The sequence below is a fragment of the Bufo gargarizans genome, chromosome 8, assembly GCF_014858855.1.
Source record: "Bufo gargarizans isolate SCDJY-AF-19 chromosome 8, ASM1485885v1, whole genome shotgun sequence".
NCBI lineage: Eukaryota > Metazoa > Chordata > Amphibia > Anura > Bufonidae > Bufo > Bufo gargarizans.
In genome coordinates, this window is record NC_058087.1 from 20,458,139 (window position 1) to 20,477,677 (window position 19,539).

Sequence of the window (19,539 nt, forward strand, 5' to 3'; positions counted from 1 at the left end):
AAGCTTGTCTGGCAGCTGATCGGCAGTACCTTTACACAAGGCAATTATCGGGAACGAGTGTTCATATGAACATTTATCCCTGATAATTGTCCTGCTCATCAAATTGATTGCTTCTGCCACAAGGGCAAAACTGGGCAATCAGTTTGATCTAACTGAGATGCATTCTGTAAATGGACAAAAGTGTACAGCCCCTTTAAGGAAAGACCCCTTTTTGAAGAATGGTAAATGTGTCAAGTTAGATCATTACAAAACTAGTCTATGTTTCAGCTAACGAACCTTTGGGAGATGAACAAGGGCTATTTGATGCAATCTGCCTCATACGAGTTCCATGACAGCTGAGCGCCACCAACTTAGAAATTATTGCCGTCTTTCCAAATCCGACACTGCCAGCAATCACGACTCCCCGGTTCTCGGGCAGCTCTGAGCAACTCAACTTTTCCTCTATCTCCTGAAAGAGCCAGCCCCTTCCAATAAACACTGAGTCTGTTGTTATACTTGGCACCTCGAACAACAGCGGCTTCAGCAGAATGTCCTGTGGCTTGTAGGGGACAAAGCGAGCTGAAAGAGAGGATAAAAAGGAAATTCAGGGAAGGAAATGGTAACCCTTCACTGACCACACATAACCCCAGAAAGAGCAACGGGTAAATGTAGTGTGGAGCAGTTAAGGGTTAAATTAAAATGAGGCAATACGATCAAACTCCAGCAAATGACACAACGTTTAGAAAGCAGAATACAGGGGGAACCGATGCAAAGTGCCAATTTATGCCGAGACTGCCAAGAGCAGTCAAGTGCGAGAAAGGCATGATGTGCGAAAACTAACCTAGTTTCAATTGCCAAGTTGAGTTGCTTTCCTAACAAGGTTTCCTTAGAGGAACACCTCAGAGCAGAAGGATTCAGTTAAAGATTTGTACCATAAAACTGAAGTCAAAATATAGTTACTGTGCTAATAACATGCCACCAGCCACTGGTGGACCCTTGCATGAATGAGAGTGGTCTTAGGTGCTTTGTTGTGTGTGGATAGATAGATCGATAGATATGAGAAGTCATGGCTGAACCTAACACATACTGTACATAAGGGTGCATATATATAAAACCGACCTTTGATTTCCTGCTGTACGCGGGTCCCTGCTGCGTTATGCCAGGGCATCCGAATTGACGTCCGCAGTGGTGCATTTCTCTGGGCGTCTAAATAACCCAAGTCTTCCAGTTTTGTGCAACTCGTAGCTGGACAAAGAAAATTAGCAAAAAGTTTTTTTTTGTTTTTCTGATATTCAGAACTGCGGAAAGTCATGACAAAATGGAGGAAAAAAAATTGTAGCAAAAGCGCAAGGTGAACACAGCCCATAAATTATAATTCAATGAATAACTAAACCTAAAGTACTAAATATTTATATAGAAGGTATCATTCACGTATTATGCAAGTAAACCGAGCACATTGGCGGGAACAAGGCTAATAGAAAAGAAGAAAACAAGCACAGGCTAAGGCCCTGTTCACATCACCTTTATATTTGTCTTCATTTAACATATACACCAGGTACACTTCCCAACATACGCGGTAAACGGAGGCTGTCATGGATGCCTAGCAGCGGAATCCATTACTTATAGGCCATAATGGCATCTATTAAATGATATAGTGCACTGAGAAAAGCTCATGACATACAGGTTCAATGGATGCTGGTGACAGATGCAATACAGTGGAATCCGTAACCCATAGGCTACCACAAAAACAGCATATAAATTAAATTAAAAAAATTCACCCTATAAGACACACTTTTCCCCCCTAAAGTGGAGGGAGAATGTCAGGGCGTCTTATGGGGTGAATACTAATGAGAGCTTCAGTACAGGAGGACTGGGGAGCAGTGAATGCAGCGCTCCCCAGGCTCTGTACTCACCGCTTCCTGGTCTTCTCCTGCGGGAGATCAGCGCTCTGTGACCTTACGCCGTGCGACACCAGGTCAAAGAACAGCATAGCAGGAAGAGTACCATCTCTGGTACCATTACCCATCACATAGGAGGACAGGGGCTGTTGCATACATGCTCTGGCTCCCCCGATCACTGCAAGGGGGGAGCCGAAGCACACCCGGATGACCACGGCATCTGAAGGGTCAAAAGTCCACGACTGGCATTAGTGCCGTGTGTCTGCTCTTTAAACTAGCAGAAACCAGGTGGCCATGGCACCTACTGCACATGCCTGCGGGTGCCATTTTTAAGTGACCAGCCTTCGACATAAATTTACTGTCGGTGGTCAGCAAAGGGTTAACTTTGAAGCCTTCACACAGATTGGGCCACCAATTGGGAAGAATATGATTAGGCAGAGTGGCCTGGGTATATCAGATTTATAGAAATTCGTGACAAATGAATTGGTAACTAATCGAATTTCTTGATGAACTTCTGCAAATCGGACAAATTTTATTTTTCTAAACTTTTCTCATCTCTACTGACAATGATACATTTTTATAGATTTGAGAAAAAAAAAAAAAAAAGTGAGGTTGTCCTGACCAGATTACTAATTTTACTAGAATCTATGCAAAAAAAAATAATTGAAAGAAATTCACCATGGGCCAAGACAAAGAAGAAAAACAGGAGGATGTGGAGAAAGTGAGTAATATTTCGCTATTTTATAATAGTCAACCAATTTGAACCAAAACCATGATTTTGGTTTTGGGTGGAGAGAAGGGAAAACTATTTAAAGCCACTTTATGCCGTCTACATCCAGAGCCCAGCATGTCCTGCAATTCTATTCCTCTCTGTAGTGTGAGGGTGGGTGGTCTCCACGGGCTAGATAAACCCATTATCTTCCATCACTTATCCACTGTTCTCACGGACGGCATATCATAAGCGGTGTTATTTCTATCCTCCGTCTACAGAATATACTGTTTATTACTGCATTACGTCTGTTTGAACCATGCACAATCCACAGATATTTATCAAGTTGACATCGACCTCATCTACCCTGTGATCTTGGTCGCAGTTCACAAAGGCAAACACATGTTCATAAAAGTATGCTTTATGTGTTCTGTTTATTTCGAGGGATGAATGTTTCGAAGTCCCCCAGTAATGAGGAACGTGTGCCCCTGCCAGGATTCCAATGATATTACAGTCAGATTATTCTGCATAATGCCCTCTCAATGCCCCAACAAGATAGACACAACTGGAACAACTCCTTCAGCTCAATCCACAATTACATTTTGTAAACTCCTTGCAGCCCAGAAGACCATGAATCCTTATCTTGGACTTCGGATGAAGTCATCGAAGTTCCCTTTGTACAGGGTGGGCCATTTATATGGCTACACCTTAATAAAATGGGAATGGTTGGTGATATTAACTTCCTGTTTGTAGCACATTAGTATATGTGAGGGGGGAAACTTTTCAAGATGGGTGGTGACCATGGCGGCCATTTTGAATTTGGCCATTTTGAATCCAACTTTTGTTTTTTCAATAGGAAGAGGGTCATGTGACACATCAAACTTATTGGGAATTTTACAAGAAAAATTGGTTTTAACGTAGCATATGCTGTGAAGATACGAGATGTGCAGCACCTGAAACTACGGATACTGGAAGCCTGTGCTAGTATTTCTCCTGCGGTGTTGCTATCAGTGTGTGAAGAGTGGGAGAAGAGGGTTGCATTGACAATCCAACACAATGGGCAACACATTGAACACATTTTATAAGTGGTCAGAAACTTGTAAATAACTCATGAAAAAATAAAGTTACGTTAATACCAAGCACACCATTGTTTTTCTTGTGAAATTCTCAATAAGTTTGATGTGTCACATGACCCTCTTCCTCTTGAAAAAACAAAAGTTGGATTCAAAATGTCCGACTTCAAAATGGCCGCTATGGTCACCATCCATCTTGAAAAGTTTCCCCGCTCACATATACTAATGTGCCACAAACAGGAAGTTAATATCACCAACCATTGCCATTTTATTAAGGTGTATCCATATAAATGGCCCACCCTGTACACAACTTAATTAGGCTCTGTACACATGACTTGCGTGGCCTCCATCTAAGGCTACTTTCACACTGGCGTTTTGGCATTCCGTTTCTGAGATCCGTTCAGGGCTCTCACAAACGGTCCAAAACTGATCAGTTTTGCCCTAATGCATTCTGAATGGAAAAGGATCTGCTCAGAATGCATCAGTTTGCCTCCGATCAGTCACCATTCTGCACTGGAGGCAGACACCAAAATGCTGCCTGCAACGTTTTTCTGTCCACCTGACAAAGCGTCTTGAACACCATTGAAAGTCAATGGGGGACGGATCCGTTTTCTATTGTGTCAGAGAAAACTGATCCGTCCCCATTGACTTTCAATGGTGTTCAAGACGGATCAGTCATGGCTATAGAAGACATAATACAACCGGATCCGTTTATTGTACAGATCCATGACTGATCTGCAAAAAACACTAGTGTGAAAGTAGCCTAGTTTATACATATGTATACACTAAACAGATGCCATACTTTGGCCATCATCACCCATCGGGTCCCAATGTAAAAAAAAAATTATTATATTTTGTGTACAGTGTGACTGTGTACCATTGCATGGGATAGTGTACCTCAGTCTACTATGCTATTCCATAACTTTTTTGTGGTATGTTGGTATATTCTGGCCAGATGGAGGCCAAATAGACACAGTTTTTTGGCCTCTATCAGGCCAATCTAACCCTATGGCATGTTTAGCGTGTATACTGGGCATGCACGCTAAACATACATCACAAATAAAGTATGAAGCCAGCCTTTTACAGAATGCTGAGAGCTTTGAGACAGAACAGCTGTCGGCTACTTGACTTTCTCCTGGTTGTTGACCCAGGTTACTTAGATGTTGCATCATGGTAAGATGTCAACCAGTCACCATTAACCTTCTGAATAGATCCATAGTGGAAGGATACGTGAAATTCCGCTCAGGAGTGGGAGGAATACAAATGCTTTAAAACTCTTAGTGGAATAAAGATTACCAAACACTGACAGCATTAAATGATCAGTCAACCAGATGACTAAATATTGACCCGTGAACCATATGCTCAGGCAAAGACAGCATCGTTGTGCCCTACAGATACGGTCAGTCTAGAATATCACCTGTCAAATGTAATCCAGGCTTTCTTGTCAACAACTGACCAAAACAACTGAAGTCTGTCAACCCAACTTTGGTTGACTGCAAGGTTGTTTCAGAGTAAGAAAATGTGGCTCTCGATAAAACTACTTGACTCCAGCAGAACTGTTTTTAGATGCGTCCACCACTATCAGTGGGACAATGATCCATACCTCCTAGGAAACCGGGAAGGCAATGAGGTTAGTCATGGCCTATGTTAGGTGGACTAAAACCAACAATGACCAAATTATGGGCAATTGCAGAACATCCATGCGCTGCCAGACATGGGAAGACTCGTAGAAAAAGTTCAGTTTCGGTACATAAAACTTCACTACATGTGCTAAAATCTTCCCAGTGAAGTGAGACAACTGCTGTAAGCATGTGCTATTTCACATTAAACTTTCCCAGGGCTTGCATATCTTCAGGGCAGAACTGAAATGAAATTGATGTCAGTTTAAGCTATCGTTATCTCATCTGTCTATGGAAATTAGCGTTGTGTGCAAGACATTCTTATACATTCCTGAGGTGCTTTGAAATGCACAGGTGTATACCAGAAATACTAATCATATAGCAAAAAAAACAAAAAAAAAAAAAACTCTGGAAAAACCCTACATATACCGTAGCTACTAACAAAATACAGAACCCCCCCCCCCCCCCAAGGGACCAGACTGCTGATGCACTAGCTGAGATTCTGGAATATTTCGATAGCTGGGACAAATATCATGTAGTCTTACACATAAAAAACTAAAAAAAATGTAATGCTAAAGAGCCTAATGTGAATGTCCTGATTAATGGTCAGAGCTTCATTTTTTAAGTATTTTTCATAAGTATTAACTAAAGCCCACAAGTCAGGATTGAGATAGGTCCCGTTTACAAAAAAAATAAAATAAAAGTGTCTGTCTATAGCTGCCACTAGAGGGAGCTTGCTGTATACGATTTATCAATTTTGCAAAATATAAAACAGTATAGGTTATAGAATACAGTATATGGCACAGTACAGGAGCACTAAAAAAAAAAAAAAAAAAAAAAAAGTGGTACTGTAGCTTTGAGATGGCGGCTGGGACAGTCATGATGAAGACAGGGTGCACAAAGTCATGTCATTCTATAGTATCTATACAGGGATTCTATGGTGTGACATGAAACCAGCAGGCAAACTCTTGCTTACAATTACGTTTGTCCCAACTAATGTCAAGTGGGGTACATACAAAAAAAAAAAAAAAAAAAAAACTCACCACAACATAGGAATTGAATTTTGAATGATCCGAATGGTTCCAGCAAATGCGAATACAACCTAAGGCAGGTAGCGCTTATCAGGTCCATCAACTTAATCTGTTGACACATGACTCAACACTAGAGAGGAAGCCGCCTCATCCTATCTCCACCACCTCAGAACCGGAACCCCTCAATCATCTCTTTCTACAGGCCGCCCAGCCGCTCAGCACCGGGGTGACAAGATTTGCTGTTTAATCTGTCAGCAAGTAAGGCAGAGAAAACAAACAGCGGCTGACACACACCTACTCAGTTCTCATCATCCCCTCCCCGGAGAGACACTGAATCCCAGTAATGTTGGCTCATCCTGGAGGAATGTGGGACAATTAGTACATTCAGAATGTGCACGTCTTGCAGCCGCACAGCAGTGTTAAAATTAAAAAACTGGGCAATAAGACAATTTCCGCGTCTCAATAGCCTCCCTCAACCCCTCCTGTCATTACATTTCAGAACGAAGACGGCGTGAAATGCCAATTCCTTGTAGAATGCATTCTCTCATATCAACCTGAAGAAGCTTCAATTATTGCTGCGGGAAAAACGGAGATAAAAATCAAGCTGCTAAATGAAGATTCATTCAGGCTGCATTCATAAGATGTGGTACGTTCAATTACTTTTTAAATTAAAGTTTTCAAAGAAGATTTGCCATAAGATCCTAAAGGGCAAAATGAATCCTTACTTCTGGCCACCAGGCACAGGGAACCCTCCTTGTGGCCACCAGGCACAGGGAACCCTCCTTGTGGCCACCAGGCACAGGGAACCCTCCTTGTGGCCACCAGGCACAGGGAACCCTCCTTGTGGCCACCAGGCACAGGGAACCCTCCTTGTGGCCACCAGGCACAGGGAACCCTCCTTCTGGGCACTTCAAGAAGCCAGACAAAGTGAAACCTTTCTCTGGGCACAAGCTCCCAATTTTAATGAACATGGTCAAGCAAAAGAGTAGAAGAGACCAATACAGTAATGTATTCCACAAGATGTTGCTCTCCCATACGTATTATTTGATCAAAAGGAGTACGGGATCTCAGTAGAAGATGATGAAAGATATTGCCCAACATTTTTTAAAGGAAATGTTTCACTTCCCCTCAAGTCAAGATCCAATTCTCCTTTTAAGAAAAAATATTTAAAAAAAATGTACAGGAGAGCAGATCTCCTCAACATTATGTGAAGGCACCTAATACGGTGCAGGTGCTCGAAAGATGACTCACTACGGCCTTGAGGATGTATGCTGCTAAACTGCTTTGCCAGAAAATCTTTCTTGTAAGTGCTGATCTGAATAAACATATTACTGTAAGTGTCAAAGAATCTTCAAGCCCCCCCCCCTCCCCCCCCTCAGAAACAAAAACCTTGCTCTTGTTGGTGGGTGTCTAACAATTGCAGCTCCACTCTACTGTGATGGGGGCTCAGCTGCACTACCAGACACAGCCTGTGCTCAAGAGTGACGCTGTATCTGAGGAAAAACAAAAACTAAAAAAAACATTTAATTCCTATCTACATACAAATAAGACCTATGAGCCCAACAAAAAGAGCGCAATAACAGCACACAAAACGATGAAGTAAGATCTCCCTGCAATACCGGTGGGGTGAACGAGGAAGGGTTTACGTGGTCAGGCAACGATATCCCTGTTGTGATTCATTACTGGCATGTCGTACACGGGTCCTTAGTACATTTTGTCTTGTACATTCTTCCCGTCTTGCCTTACTTCCCGTGTTGTAGAAAACATATTCCCCACAATGCAAGTTTTTTAGGTTACATTTTTAAAGATCCCATCTCCAATATTCTAACTTTTAGGATTGCAAAAATAAATAGGGCCCATGAAATGTGAATTCAGGTAGCCTGAGCGGCCATATCTCCATTGAATATAGACCTCCATAGCTTTTTGGGCATCTGAAATTTTTTGTTCATTTGAGAAATAGTTCCAGCCATGCCCATGGGCTGTGTGCTCAAATTAAGGTTGAGCTGCAACACCAGGCTATAGCCAAAGGAGGCGCTATTACAGAGAAGAAAAAAACAACAGATCCCTTGTTTCTAAACCTGAACAATCCCTTCAAATCTATTGTGATGCTTAAGAGACACAATTCCTATGGCCATCAGGACTTGCACTCAAACATCAAACACTTTCCAGTCTCTTACCTGCCACAGAGTTTGGTCGCTGCATTACTAAAGAGCTGGAATTCTGCATGTAGGAGACTGGGCCTTCCCCAGTCAAAGGGTCAGTTTTTGGCAAATTTTCTCCAACACCACAGGTTTCCTCCTCTACTACCGGCGAGCAATTGTCCGTTCTCCGCTCATGAATTAATCCCGGGTGGCCTCCTGTCCTCAAGCTGCCATCTTTGCTCCATTCCAGGCTGGATCCACTGCGGTCGTCATTCTCCGATGAGCTTGTGATTGTCGCTGAAATAAAAGGACAAGCAGAAAACGGTCAGGAAACTGGTTGCTCAACAGAATGACCAAGACAATATCCAATCTTTTGCAAAAAAATTCAAAATTGACAGTGCAGGGTTGGCGGCTGCCGGATGCCAAAGTGTTTTGCTCAGGGTTGCCGTGCCTGTGTTACCCATCATCCAAGGCTGATGAAATCGTTCTAGAGATAAAACTACTACTAAACTGAAACACTCTCCAGAAACTCATTGAGATCTGACTCCTCCGGAGCGATACCACCGGCCTCACATCACAGGAATGTAAATAAATAAGATGAAGGCTGTGGCTGCTTACACGCACACGCATGATACAAGCAGGACTGTCAGTGCAGCCTTCAGGCTAATGCCATAAGTATAGAGTATAAGCGCCTGTTTACACCCAGATGACTCGCTCATCGTTAAACTCCTCTCTGATCTGCACCGTGCTTCATTTTCTGCACTTGCCATGGTGTTCCTTATGGGGCAAGACCCGTGTAAAATATTCTCACACATGATACAGAATTTCTATTTGCGCTATAAAAACTGGACAGAACATACATGATGCAGCTGCGTCAACTAGATCCGCTCAGGCAAACATTGGCCAGAGTGGTCATCCACCTCCTCCAGTGAGTGGTCATTTCTCCATGTGTCAATAGCAACCAGGAAGTAGAGACCAAAAAGGGCCCAGAAATCATTGGTATGAGGGCCGTGGGAATAAGTACGGTGAGCAGGACTTATTATTTTGACAACGTTCTTAGCCTCTCAAAAAATTGTACGACAACCCCTTTAATAAGATTGAATGCTTCATCCATTAAATCTATCTCCGTGTACAAACTATGGCTAGGAACATGGCTCAAGCTTGGCATGGATGAACAGACAGGACTAGGGTTAAAGCCATTTGGACAACAGACAACAAATTTAGGACCAAGACACCGAAGAGCAGCCTTCTCCTGAAAACAAGGATCCCTTTGTCTTCTGTGCACACAGGATGAAATACATCACTTTTTTCACATTTTGTTATGCTGTGACCTCGAACTAAATAAAAAAAAATCCCCATCAATCTCCACTGACCCATAATGAGAAAGTGAAAACAGAATTTTAAGAATTTTAGAAAACAGTATTCAGATCCTTTGCTATGACGCTTGAAATTTAGCTCTGGAGGCCTCCCATTACTCTTGATCATCTTAAGGATGTTTCTATAACTTGATTGGAGTCCACCTGTGGTCAATTCAATTGATTGGACATGATTTGGAAAGACACAGCCCTGTGTCTCAAAGCTGATAATGCATATCAGAGCAAAAAACAAGTCATGTAGAGCTCAGAGACAGGATTGCGTGAAGGCACAGATCTGGAGAAGGGGACAAAAACAAATCTGCTGCACTGAAAGTTCCCAAGACCATAGTAGCATCCATAATTCTTAAATGGAGGAAGTTTGGAACAACCAGGACTCTTCCCATAGCTGTCCACCCGCCAAACTAAGTAATCAGGGGAGAAGGACCTGTGTGCAGATGGGAGAAACTTTCAGAAGGTCAGCCACCACTGCAGCACTCCACCAATCTGGGTTTTATGGCCAGACAGAAGCCCTTCCTCGGTAAAAGATACACGAATGCCTGTCTGGAGTTTGCAAGAAAGCACCTAAAGGACTCTCAGACTGTGAGAAACAAGATTCTCTGGTCTGAAGAGACCAAGATTGAACCTTTTGGCCTCAATTCTAAGCGCCATGTCTGGAGAAAACCTGGCACTGCTCATCACCTGTCCAGTACCATTGCTACAGTGCAGCATGGTGGTGGGGTGTTTTTCAGCAGCTGGGACAGGGAGACTGGTCGGGGTTGAGGGAAAGTTGAATGGATAAAAGTACAGAGATATGATTAATGAATACATGATTCAGAGTATGCTGGACCTCAGACTGGGTTGAAGGTTCACCTTCCAACAAAACAATGACCATAAGCACACAGCCAGGACAACACATTAGTGGCTTAGGAACAACTACATGTGAATGTCCTTGAGTGGCCCAGCCAGAGCCCTGACTTGAACCAAATCGAATATCTCTGAAGAGACCTGAAAATGGCTGTCCACCGATGGTCCCTATCCAACCTGACAGTGCTAGAGAGGACCTGCAGAGAAGAATCCCCAAATCCAGGTGTGCAAACCTTCTGTCATCATCCCCCAAAAGACTGGAGGTTGTAATCACTGCCAAAGGGGCTTCAACTCAAGTCCTGAGTAAAGGGTCTGAATACTTATGTTATATCAATGCAAGATTTTAGTTTTTCCTTTTCAATAAATTAGCACTTCATCATTATGGAGAATCGAGTGCAGAATGATAGAGGAAAAACTTGCTTAGTTTAGTTTTTTTTATTTTAGCACCAGGTCACAACATTGCAAAATGTAACAAAAAAAGTGAAAGGGTCTGAAGGCAGTAACCACCTCCGTTCACTGCCTAGCTGGGTAATTCTGGCACATGAGCTACTACAGAACAGCTGATCGACACGGGGTGCAGGTTGTCGGACCCTCACTGATCAGAAAGTAACGGCCTGTCACCTTTAGAGGAGTGGACCACCCTTTTAACTCTGTGTACAAAATACAAGAGATCTGTCAATATTTTACAGTTATGAAGCCATATTAAAAGGCATCTACAGAGGGTGAATGGGGCCTAACTAACCTCTAATCTGACCAAATGTCCCCTGGTGTAGAATGTCGGCAGAAACATGTTTCAGCATGCTCATCTTACCATGCCAGAACCCAGGATAAGTGTTGCTATAAGTATCTGGCAGCCGCTTATCCCCCATCCCCATATGCCCTGACCACCTGGCAAGAGAATAGAGCGCCAGTCCAAAATAAAATTAGTAAAAACTGCAGAATTGCCTCTTCTGCCACATACTGAACATACCGAAATCTATTATGGGACATACACTTTTAATCCTATCCATATCTTGCTGCTGGGTAGTGAAGGCCCTTGGGCAATCAGCTCTTTCTCTCTCCTGATGATCTGGGCTGGGATTTCGCCACAGGATACGTGGGTCCTGACATGGACTGTTCATACAGACGTGTGAATGCCGCCTAAGGAAAGTATTTCAATGACTGGACTGAAAATATGGGGAATTCCAGAGTCACTGCAAAACTTTATGAGTTAGAACAGGCATCCTCAAACTGCAGCCCTCCAGCTGTTGCAAAACTACAACTCCCAGCATGCCCGAACAGCGTACAGGTATCAGCTTACAGCAGGGCATTGTGGGAGTTGTAGTTTTACAACAGCTGGAGGATGCCTGAGTTAGAACATCATTTTTATGGTTTCGTATCTCTGCTTGCTTAGTATATCAATGTCGAGCAGCAATGGAAATTGCAAAATAACCACGTACTATAGAATGCATCTCGACAATGTATCACTGTATGTTCGCCCTTTCCTGTACATTCCTCGTTTTTTTTTTTTATGCTTCTAATATACAGCTTACATGTGCCAAATCCCCCAACATAATCTTCAATTTAGTCAGTCTGGCCAGATAATCCCCGGCGCTCTATATCCTCGCTTTGTCAAAACCAGCAAACAGATTTTTATGTGCAAATGTTCTGCTCCCTTGTTTCATGGGCTTTAGGGGCAGACAGAGCATGGGTCTACAATATTACAAAGGGGTAAGGAACCTGCATTTATAAAGGGTCAGACATATTTCAGTGACCTGTTCAAGAAAAAAAAAAAAGAAAAAGAAAAAGAGGGGTCTTGTTTCAGGAGCCATAAACGTAGCTGTAGGAATGTTTCGCGGCTATGCTCTCAGGGGTCCAAGCGGCGGTTATTTGCTTCTACACATTTTAATATGTTCACTTCCAGCAATAATTACTGATAAGGTAAAAGAAATATAGAGGTGATAATTGGCTTTTAAAATCAAATGAAAACTTGCTCATCTCAGATTAGTTATCTCAAATAAACTAGACGGTTACCGCAGAGACTCCCAGTCCAATTTACACTAAAGGCATTATAAATGTAGAATGGGAAAGAGGACACGTGACAGTAGCCAAATACACATTACAGCTTTTTGGATTTTGGGGTATCTCTTTGTATACATTATTTCAACAAAGACCCATCACTCTACTGGTGACCTCCCCGAAAGAACCAGATCACTAGCAACAAAACCGGCAGAGGCCAGACCACAGACAATAAATGCAGCAAGAACTGGATCTGGGACGAGGAATACGCCCTGAAGCCGACCAATGGCAAAGAAGCCAGGAGGCACCAGACCACAGGCGACAAGCCCAAAAGGCATCAGACCACTGACATAGAACCCAAAAGGCACCAGACTGCTGGTGTGGAACCCAAAAGGAACCAGACCACTGGCACAGAACCCAGGAGGAACCAGACAGCTGGCAAGGAACCCAGGAGGCACCAAACTCCTGACGTAGAACCCAACAGACACAAGACTGCTGGTGAAGAACCGAACAAATACCAAACCACTGGCTACAACCCAACAGAGATCAGAACACTGGTTAGAACCCAACATGCACCAGACCACTGGCAAGGAACCCAACAGGTCCCTGGTATGGAAACTAACAGGCACCAAACCACTGGCAATAGACCCAAAGACATCAGACCACTGGCAAGGAACCCAATAGACATCAGACCACTGGCAAGGAACCCAATAGACATCAGACTCATCAAGAAACCCAAAAAGGCACTAGACCACGAACAAGAAACCCAATAGACACCAGACTGATCAAGTTAAACCCAACAGGCACCAGGCCACTGGCAAGGGCCCAATAAAAATTCTGTCCCAGGCAACAGCCCTTACATCCACATTAGGAGTAGGTCGGTTGACAAGCCACAAAAAATAAAAAAAATACTGTACATTGGAGAGATTCCACTAGGGACCTTTACATCAATTCCTGAAGGATTCATGGTAGAGTTGGCACAGTACATAGATACATCGATATCCCAAGTAAAGAAAGCCACCGGCCTGCCCCAGGTCCCTGAACAACAACTATTAACGTATGCAGTTATAGGACAAAATCATGAGCACATGGGTGTAGATTTCAAAGATAAACAGACTTTTGTAAATTATATATAACACCCTTAACCTGATGGCAAAATATAAAGAATACCATAAAGAACGCCATCTATATTCTGCTTAAATTGGCATTTTCCTGAGACGACACAGAAAAGCAACCGAAAAATGTAAAGAACAAAGGGAGATTCTATTCCTTATGAAGGATCTACAGTCTAACAGGATTAACCATGTATAGTGTAAAGATGTCTCCATAGAAGCCTGTTTCATAACTCCAGGACAATGATCATGACGTAAATCATAACAGCAAGACAAATAAACCTGTTTTATCCATAAATGTTAACTTCATGCTGACCCCCACAAATAAAAAAAATCACTGTGCGCGGAAGCCGTAGTGTGACTGAGACCTTTGGACTTGCAGCCCCAAAGATTGTGAGCAATAATACTACTGCTGCCTATTTCCCCCGAATAATTACTGAGGCACGAGATACAAAGAAGCTCATGATCAACGCCGAACCTTTACTCAAAAGTTTAACGGGTTCACATTAGACTAGTCTTTATGGCTTTGATGATTTTATGCATCCCATGACAGAGACATTTTGCAAGCTGTAACCTTAAAGGGGTTGTGCAGGATTAGAAAAGCATGGCTCCTTCCTTTCAAGAACAGTGCCACGCCCGTCTATGGGTTGTGGCTGGCATTGCAGCCCAGCTCCCTTTTAAGTAAATGGGCTGAGCTGCAATTCCACACACAACCTGTAACCTTCTATAACCCATTTAGGCCTCCTGCACTCGACCCTGTAATTTTCTATAACCCCTTTAGGCCTCTGCACACAACCGTATCCGTCTTTTGCGATCCGCAAAACACGGATACGGCCAAGTGCATGCTGCTATTTTATTTTCTGCAGAAATGTCCTATCCTTGTCCGCAAAACGGACTTCTGGATGCGGATAGCACACGGGCGTGCTGTCCACATCTTTTACAGCCCCATTGAGATGAATGGCTCTGCATCCAATCAGCAAAAAAAGCTGATCGGATGCGGACTAAAACTACGGCAGTGTGCATGAGCCCTTAACCTATGTCTAAACCATGCTTTCCAAGTGAGGTTGGGCAAAAGCGGATATAATATAAAGATGTACATTAAGCTTCAGGTCTACACAGTAAGAAGTCATTTGTAGGCCGAGGAGCAATGATCTACTGCAATAAATGCAAGTCTATCAAGATCTAGGTGAACAAGATTAAAGGAAACAGCGGAAGGTAAGTTACCATAGTAAAGTAGACCTACATCCCATGAGACCCCAGCAAATCTACCAGAGAGCTGTGCCCAATGAGGAACTTGCAAGCATTCAACACATATAGGTAACAGACCTATTGCTTTAAGTCCATTCACCCGAAAATACATTGTAGCAGTACGTATAGAGGTGTCCTAAGTTCCAGTGGGGTAAAGCAGACAGCAAGGCAATGAAATGTCAAAAGGAGGCAAGTTACTAAAACTGTAAAAAAAATTAAAAAATAAAACAGCCAAGCATGAAAAACAGAATGCCACAAATGGACTGATCTCGTCACCGACACCTGCCTAACCATGGAACCAACCCATACCGCCATTATCGAGGGGTCCGATCCAGTTCAATCATCATATCAATCATTTCATACGTGTCAAGCACTTTTTCTGAAGAGCTTTGAGTCCATATCGCCTGTAGTAATAGAACTTCACACGACTAAAAAAAACATATCCAAACCAGAAAAAAAAACAACACATAATGGTGTACAGTCGGTTTTCTTACCTATAATGCCGCTGTCTTTGCTCTCCAGGGTGGAGCTGGGGCTGCTGATGGTTCCACTGGGACTAGTCCTGTTCGGGGCAGTTTTACTGAGGCAGCTGTTCAGCGTGGAGCAGGGACTGGCAGTGCTCGGGGAGGCCGTGCTGTTTGTCAGCGTCGAGCAGGGACTTATCCCGTGACTTGTCACTGTACACTGCAGGAAACCAACAACTAATTACCATGCTGTATATACAAGACCTAGTAACAAAGATCTATTTCTACGCTTGGGTCTTCGCGTTATTAGCACATTTATCACCTATGCTATTTTTGAATGTTAATTTCTTCATATCCGACAACGCACGTCTGTTCCGACCCCTACATCCAACCGCAAGAGACGGTGAAAAAAAAAAAGCATATTCAACTGGCTCGTTGTTCTATCGGTTACAAATTTGGCTGTCATTATAATTCCTGATTGACAGCACTGCATCACTATGCAAATCTGTCATTCAGAACTGGATTACAACTCACCACATATTTATAGGTGACTTTTGAGACAGAGCATAGACACCCATCTGCAGACAGCATTGTTTTGGGCTTCTTGCCCCTCATCAGTACACAGTAGGAAACCACTGGTTGACAGGATGAAATGCCTTCAATGCAGCTCGAAGATAGGGGGACACATTTTTCAAGCAATGATCCATGGCAAAAAGTATGCAAATTATACTACCCAAAACCGAGACACTCATCTGCAGACAACACTGTTTTAGGCTTCTTGCCCCTCATCAGTGCACAGTAGGTCACCACTGGTTGGCAGGATGAGATGCCTTCAATGCAGCTAGGAGGTAGGGAGACAAATTTATTAGGCAATGCTCCATGGCACAAAGTATGCAAATTAAAGGGGTTATCCAACATCATACAACAGCTCCCCATGTGTCGGCCCCTCAGAGGGAATACAGTTGTGTTCAAAATAATAGCAGTCAGACATCACTATCCTGATTAATCACAGTTTTTGGTAGAAATAATATATCTACGTGGCAAATAATTTACTAGGTGTAGTAGAGTAATAGAAACCCAACAGACCCAAAAGTCATGACATGCATGCTGCTGATTCTGTGTAATTGAATCACTGATTGAAAGGGGCATGTTCAAAAAAATTGCAGTGTGGAGTTCAATGAGTGAGGTCATGCATTCCTTGAAAAACAGGTGGCAATTATTGCCCTTATTTAAGGAAGGAAGGCAGAAAATGTTGTACATGCTGGTTACAGTGCATTTTTCTCTGAAATTCTGAGGAATATGGGTCGTTCCAGAAATTGTTCAGAAGAACAGCGTACCTTGATTAAAAAGTTGATTGGAGAGGGGAAAACATATAAAAAAGTGCAGAAAATGATAGGCTGCTCAGCTAAAATGATCGCAAATGCTTTAAAATGGCAACCAAAACCTGAAAGACGTGGAAGAAAGCGAAAAACTACCATTCAAATGGATAGATGAATAGCCAAAATGGCAAGGACTCCGCCAACAATCAGCTCCAGGAAGATCAAAGAATGTCTAAAATTACCTGTGAGCACTGTTACAATTAGAAGACGCCTATGTGAAGCCAAGCTATCTGCAAGAAGCCCCCGCAAAGTCCCACTGTTGAAAAAAAGACACGTGCTGAAGAGGTTACAAATTTGCCAAAGAGACATTTTGTGGACTGATGAAAGTAAGATTATGCTTTTGGGGTCTAGTGGCCGGAGACAGTTTGTCAGATGACCCCCAAACACTGAATTCAAGCCACAGTACAGTGTGAAGACAGTGAAGCTTGATGGCACAAGCATCATGATATGGGGAGGTTTCTCATACTACGGTGTTGGGCCTATTTATCGCAGACCAGGGATCATGGATCAGTTTGAATACATCAGAATACTGGAAGAGGTCATGCTGCCTTATGCTGAAGAGGAAATGCCCTTGAAATGGGTCTTCCAACAAGAAAACGACCCCAAACACACCAGTAAGCGTGCACCATCTTGGTTCCAGACCAACAAGATTGACCTTATGGAGCGGTCAGCCCAATCCCCCGATCTTAATCCAATAGAAAACTTGTGGGGTGACATCAAAAATGCAGTTTCTGAGGCAAAACCAAGAAACAGAAGAACTGTGGAATGTAGTCCAATCATCCTGGGCTGGAGAACCTGTTCACAGGGGCAGAAGGTGGTTGACTCCATGCAACACAGATGTCCAGCAGTTCTCAGAAACAGCGGTTATACAACTAAATATTAGTTCAGTGATTCAAAGGAAAGCAAAATCTTTAACATTTTTCAGTTTATATAGTTAATGTTTGAGTTTGTAAAGAAAAAACAGTCTAATATTCACTTTTCCTTCAATTTTTTTTAGAGGAACACCACAAATTTGATATATTTTTCTTCATGTTTTGATTTAGAATAGAATGTGTAGTGTTCCCAATGCATTTGTGTGTATGGAAATAAAATCTCTTAGAATTTTGAGCTTTATTCACTTTTTTAAACACACTGCTATTATTTTGAACACAACTGTATACTTACACCGCTCCCCACACCACCACTGCTGTTTCTCCCTGTACACGAATGAAAACACCAGGTGTCGGGGGGAGCCTTCCTAGCATCGCGGGTGACGCTAGGGAAGCTTATCCCCACACCATTGGCTGCTTCTCCCCCCCCCCCCCTCCCTCCCAACACCGGATGTTTTCATCCGTGTACAGGGTGAAACAGCAGCGGCGGTGCGGAGACCAGGAGCGGCGCAGAGAGCAGGGTAAGTATATTCCCTCTGAGGGGCCCAGCACATGCAGGGCTGTTGTATAATGGTGGATAACTAAACTCATTCAAGCTAAACCAGGAAAAAGATCTGTATACAGCACTGTTCCAGGCTTCTTGCCCCTCATCAGTACAGAACAGGGCACTGGTGGCTGGTATGACTTAGCTTTTTCCCATGGAACATTGCCTAAAAAATAAGTCTCCATACATCTGAGCTGCATCGAAAGCAACTCCTCCTGCTAACCAGTGCCCTACTGTGTACTGATGAGGGCCAACAAGCCCGAAACAGTGCCATCTACATATGGGTGTCTCTGGTTTGGCTGGTATGAGCTAATTTGCATACCTTTTCCCACGGAACACTGCTTGAAGAATACGTTTCTTACACAGCTGTGTCTCTTCAATGGAAAAGTGTACCAACCTAAGGAATTTCATTCAGCCATCCAGAACCCTGATCAGTACTGATGAGGACAAAGAACCCTGAAACAGTGCTGTCTACAGATAGATGGCTGGTTTGGCTGATATGAGCATTGCATGAAATAAGTCTCCATATACTTTTGAGCTGGTTATAAGGGAAAACTTCAAAAGCAATTATCTGTAATCCAGTAAGTGTCCAATCTTCCTATGGCGCCACCACAGGGGAAATAAAGTATTCCTATTTAAATCAATGGGCTATCAATGCCATACAGGACAAGCTGGGTCCTCCAGAATGAGAGACATTCTTTGTAGAGCCTTTCTGATCTGATTCATGGTGTGGAGGAGGAAGATTCTGAACCAGATGAACTAATAAATCTCTAATGTGACTTTTTTTTACACTAGAAACCCCCTTTAAAACAGTCTACAGGTATAAATGCAAAACAATTCAAACAGACAGAAGTAAGAGAAGTGTGCAATAATAATAATCATTTAAACACAAACTACAAAAATACTGGTGTCATCGACGGGGTAAAATACAAAGTACCATAATTTGAAGGTCATTGGAGGAAGATCTCATTCATCCAAAAGCCTTGATCACATAAGCCCTATTACCTATATCTAGTTATTGCATGACTTATCCCCCGGACAATGCCGCGTGGATTCCGGTTTACTTTTCCAAATCTTCCTATTGGATTAAATAAATCTCAGACTCATAAGACTGATTAATTGCGGACAACGACAAGACCTTCAGCGGTGGTGTGTGCAATCACAATGTCTCTGCAGTCTCGGCATTTGTTTCAGTGAAGTACATAAGTATCACATTTCATTCCTTAGACATTTGGCGATTCATTACACTGAAGCCT

General features: G+C 42.9%; 1 protein-coding gene across 11 annotated transcripts in view; it reads right to left on the reverse strand.

The window, feature by feature from the left end:
• The window catches only part of TANC1 (tetratricopeptide repeat, ankyrin repeat and coiled-coil containing 1), a 192,186-nt gene that overhangs the window by 62,131 nt on the left and 110,516 nt on the right, over positions 1-19,539 (reverse strand). For 10 of the 11 annotated variants that reach the window (XM_044302880.1, XM_044302885.1, XM_044302884.1 and 7 more), the window contains 4 exons: positions 15,522-15,711; positions 8,487-8,747; positions 1,099-1,224; positions 277-558 (listed from right to left, as the gene is read on the reverse strand). In XM_044302880.1, the coding sequence (XP_044158815.1) occupies positions 277-558; positions 1,099-1,224; positions 8,487-8,747; positions 15,522-15,711 (859 nt within the window). Of the gene's footprint in view, positions 1-276; positions 559-1,098; positions 1,225-6,321; positions 6,457-8,486; positions 8,748-15,521; positions 15,712-19,539 lie in introns of those variants that run through there. The other variant, XM_044302887.1, reaches the window with a different exon arrangement.